General features: G+C 38.3%; 1 protein-coding gene across 5 annotated transcripts in view; it reads right to left on the reverse strand.

Annotated features, from left to right (window-relative positions):
• The window catches only part of LOC106962800 (ankyrin repeat domain-containing protein SOWAHB), a 27,279-nt gene extending 22,891 nt beyond the window's left edge, over positions 1 to 4,388 (reverse strand). For 4 of the 5 annotated variants that reach the window (XM_015057423.1, XM_015057419.1, XM_015057421.1 and 1 more), the window contains exons 1-2: positions 4,098 to 4,388; positions 137 to 198 (exon numbers count right to left, since the gene is read on the reverse strand). In XM_015057423.1, the coding sequence (XP_014912909.1) occupies positions 137 to 198; positions 4,098 to 4,233 (198 nt within the window). In that variant the 5' untranslated portion in view covers positions 4,234 to 4,388. The remainder of the gene's footprint in view (positions 1 to 136; positions 199 to 4,097) is intronic. The other variant, XM_015057418.1, reaches the window with a different exon arrangement.
• Positions 4,389 to 4,968: the final 580 nt, after the last annotated feature.

Raw genomic sequence — 4,968 nt, forward strand, 5'->3', positions numbered from 1 at the left:
CTTGAGTTTGACACATGTACTCTAACTCCTTGGTTGTAACATATGCCAGTTCTGAGTCAGCATTCCTCCCAAATCTAATGGGAAATTTTTTCCTAAACAGTGTTTTTTTCCACAAAAGGTAAAAATATTCACTTACATTCTCTGACTTCACCACAGCGATTCGGTCGATGATGAGCTTGAATTCCTCTCTGTATTTAGCTGCAGAGAAAATATGAGAGGTCAAAAAGTTTGAACCTGCACTGATGGTTGAGCCATACCGCACACACAGTTTCATGAGAAAATATTCCCATTTACTATTTTTACATTTTGTCACAAACTGCAATGTAAGTTATTTGTTTTGTAGTTTTTTTTTAAAACAAAGCAGTGCTTAATTATGACATAGAAAGAAAATATGTGGTTTTAAAACTTTCACAATTAAAAAATTTAAAAAGTGTGGCACACAGTTGCTTTTGATACCATTTATACACAACAGACGTGGTATTTAACTGGGCTATTGTTACACTGAGATACTAAATGCATTAAACCAGACTAAACCAGGTCTTTTCAAAGTGTGGGATTTGTTCAACTGCCTCTCATATCAGATTGGCTTTCATATCCCAAAGCATAATGGGGCCATGCTTTGGGATAATACGGAATCTTAAATTCATGTAATTTAAAAAGTAAAGCTTTAAAAAGTGTTGAGTTATTTTTTTTTTTTTTAAGTAAGTTGGCCTTAAAGACGTTTATCACAGATTGTAAATTTTGCCATGGCAGGACTATTTAATTGCAAATGTTTTTTGGGACATTTCTGCTGGCCAAGAGTTTAAGTTGCACTCAGACGTCTTCGTTGCATTCTGTGACTTGAGGCGTTTGAAGCTGAAGCTAATTGGCTGCTAATCAAACTCTTGGATAAATTTTTATCCATAAAAATGTATGGACACATTTTATGGATACATTTATCCATATGTTTATCGTCCAAGAGGGTAAATTTATGGATAAATTTATTGGCAGTTGGCTGAATGACGTTTGTTTTCGAAACTGGCTCACTTTTGTTGCCAACCCGTATTAGGCTAGGAGCATTTGTGCAAAGAAACATTTAAACTTGGCACTATGGGGTTAATGCTGTAGAAAGCCAAATGTAGTGTATTATAGTAGGACTACACAACCATCCCCTATATTTGTAGTTTTTTTTTGTCTTAAACTTCATTCAAGGTGGCATTAAAAAGGTCTTAAGAAGTCTTCAATTTGACTTGCTGAAACCTGCAGTTTAAGACAGGTTTCTGCATCCAGATACCCTGGGTGTGTTCCTTTGGTCTTCATAGTGCTGCTTGTCCCATAAGGTTCTCTAAAAAACATCCAGCTGCAATTATAAGACTAAGAAATATATTACACACATGTTTATTACTAATATTCTGATTAGGTGACTTCTGAAGGCAATTGGTTGCCCATGTTTTCATGCAGGAGTGTCAGAGAAAACATGGTGTGACTTTTTTTCCAAAACAAAGTTTGCAAAGAAACTGTATATCATCTGCCCGTGTGGGTTCACAACTCTTAATCTAAACAGAGTGGAAGTATCTTCCCGCTCAACATAAACAATGGTCCAGTCTGTGTGCAGCCCAGTGGTAAAAACCTGAGTCATTTCTAAAGCCTCAACTTATCTGTACTATGGAAGCCCATCAGTCAAAGCTTTTTGTTTACCTCTCAGAGCAGATATGTCTGACTTATGCAGGATGTGTGACTAAGAACACTTTGCAAACATAGGTATTCCCTACATGCCTGTGGTAAACCTGGGCATCCATCTTGGCACATGTGAAGCATTTCCTTTTCTTGATGTTGATGCTTCACATCAAGAAAAGGAAATTCAACGAGACAGTTGGGCAGCTCGCATAACAGGAAATCCACAGGAAGCAGCTGTTTACATCTGTCCCAACAAAAGAACCTCCTGCCCAGCGCAGTAACACAGTACACAAACTAGTTATTTATTAGCCAAAGGGCTCCACAAACAATCCAACAACCCCCTCCTTCACATATTTTCCAAACCATGTCCCAGTTTTAGCAAGCTGATGAAAAAGCGCCCACATTAAAGGGTCTATATCCAGTCATGCATGGACTTAATTATGATTAAAACACTATCATTACAATTACAACATGAAATGCTGCTGCCACATGCTACGACAGACTTAAAATGTGTGGGAAGCACTTTTTCTAATTGGACAGCCATGTCAGATGGCAGCGCTCAAAACCTCTGTCAACAACTGCACTGCTGACACGGCATCTGGACTGTACATGCTGCCGACACAAGGTCACTTTAGATAATCATTTAAAAGGGTTAAAACACAGCATGTCTTTATTTCAGCCTGTGTGGAAAGTAAAGGCACTGCAGAATCGGCGCTAAGCGCCATGTGTCTGGTTTTGGTTGATAAAGTACTACATCCTGGACCATCTGTTTTATCCAATTCACTCTTGGACAAAGAAAAGAATCCTTCAATTCTAGGTTTAACCTGTCAGAGTCAAATAAAACATATTAAATCATTACAGAATCATCTTTAGCAGCCATAACCTTCAGCAGTTGTGCTCTGTGTAAACTTACGAGTCTCACGTTGCAGAGGAATTTTGACTCTCTCTCCTCTGTCTCTTCAGTTCACTGAAGGTTTGCAGGCATTTCTTTTAGCACTTTTTCTTTATGGTCACACTACAGAATTTCACACAGTTTGACGTCTGGACTTTGGGGATGACAACACTTTGGTTCCTCATTTTTTCCTCTTTTGAAGTCATTCTGTAGCTGGTGGACTGATTTTCTTAAATTTGACTGGAATTACTTTCTAGGACTTAGCATCTCATAGTGACAGCATGTTGGAGTAGCTCTATGACATTAATTCTGATTTGGTCTTTCTGCAGACTTTTGATAATTTTTATTTTTGGTTGAGGCTTTAAATGTTTGGATAGTCACTCCTTCTGTCTTTGGATGCTGTGCAGCTGGAAGGATTTTTGCTTGTTCTCTTCTACTTTTGGACAGTTTTTATTATTTTGTACTCCTTCCAAACAAGCATCTTCAGTATTTTCTTAAGCAGCTTTTTTTTTTTTTTTTAGAAAAAAAGCTAACATGCCTTTTTATACAGTTATTATAAATACTTGTTTCAGTTTTATGTCACATGTACAAACTTGTACCTTAGTGGACATGTCACAATCTTTGGTTGTTTTGGTTTTGATCATTATCTTGTTGTTCATTATGTTCAATAGGTCTTACTGGTATGATCATTCCAACATTTCAGCCTCTTGATATGTAAAACAGCTGTGCATCCTGTCCTCATACTTCCCAATGAAGTGTAACTTTATGCTACTCCATCAGATAAAATCCCAACAAAGCACATTGAGCTTTACTGATATACCTGTGACAATATGGGAAAAAGCTCAAGCAATGTGAATATACTTCCCCTGTCTTTAGTCAGTATGGCCACTACATTGGCTCCCACAACTAACGCAGTCATACCAGAGCCTGGAAACTCCTTTTTTTAGCTGGGAAAATTATGCTATTACTTAAACTGTTTCTGTTTGTGGGGAAAAAGTCCAAAGAGTTACTCAATGCCCATTAGTCATTTGAGTCCAAAAATGAGAAGAACTGCAGTGCTAGCAATGATTCAGGACGATCTTGCATAATTCTAAGATATGTGTGTGGACAAAAACAGAGATTTTTATCAGTACTGTTTGTAATGATCTCAGAGCTGCTCCTGGGAGGGACTTGGGGGGGGGGGGGGGGGTTCATGTGACACTGCATTTTGCTGATGGGTCCTCAATGTTGTAACCAACGAGCTCGTGGAAGGAAATGACACAATTCCTGCTGAAAGGAGTTGGGGGAGTGAATGGGTGCTTTTTAATGCTAACCAGATGTTGGTTTTACAGACAGAAACAACGCAAAGATGGTAACAAGGCTGCCTATTACAGATAAATGTGATAGTCTATCAAAAATGCTTCCAGATATAAACTAAACCTGAGCAGACAGACAGACGCACGCGGACGGACGATTCTTTCATCCTCCGCCGACAAGCCGCGCGACCGCATCACGCCGTATAATCACCCCGGTGGTCTCAGCTTAGTAATGTCATATTCAGTCTACTTACCGCGTAACTGCGGGTCACTGTGGCCGATGAAGGGCTTAAACGTCTTCAGCATATCTGCATTTTTCACTCTGCCGGAGTTCCCACCGGCAGAGAAGAAATAATTTAACAGCGACTCCTCAGTCACATCACCCATCATCTCACAGCCTCTTGTTCCTTTTCCCGCGGATATTCTTTGTCTTTTAGAGCGTTTGCTACTCTCCCATAACGTTCTCTGTTGGGCTAATTAGCTCTACTACATGTCTAAAGTTCACTCCACCCAGACGAGCTGACCGCTGCTGCGCCTCCTTCTGTTTAACCCTTTAAGTACACCCCCTTTATGGGCGTTTAAGAATCCCCCCACATGTAAATGTAATCAACAAATCAATTTGTCAATTATTGATTTCAAAAACTGAAACTCACACGTATGCATTCATTCAAACATTTCTTATTTGGTTGTATGCTGTTCAGTTGGTTTCCCTCAAAAAGAGATTTTATCCCAAAGGACTTCCTGGTAAAATTATGGTTGAATTATTGAAAAGCATAGCTTCATTCTTTACACAGATTATTTCAAGCCTTTGTTTCTGTTGATGTTATTGATCATAGTTTACATCAAATAAAATACAATCCTCTGTTTGTCTACAAAAGAAATTTAAATCTTACAGAAGATTAATTTAAAGTGTTAGCTAGCTGAAAAATATGTTCACGTACCATGCTGTAGGAAAAAGTGAGGTAAGTTGAGTCACCCTTGTTGCTAGGAAACATTAGAAAATATTGTCATCATTCCATGGAGTCTGTAAAAAAAAAAAAAAAAAAAAAAAAAAAAACGGGAAAAGGGGTTAACCCTTTTTTTAAAAAAAAAAAATTTTTACCCTTTAAAAGGGAATTTAGTCTG

This window comes from Poecilia latipinna, unplaced genomic scaffold (genome assembly GCF_001443285.1).
Source record: "Poecilia latipinna isolate Pla-1442-1.1 unplaced genomic scaffold, P_latipinna-1.0 Scaffold1461, whole genome shotgun sequence".
NCBI classification, from domain to species: Eukaryota; Metazoa; Chordata; class Actinopteri; order Cyprinodontiformes; family Poeciliidae; genus Poecilia; species Poecilia latipinna.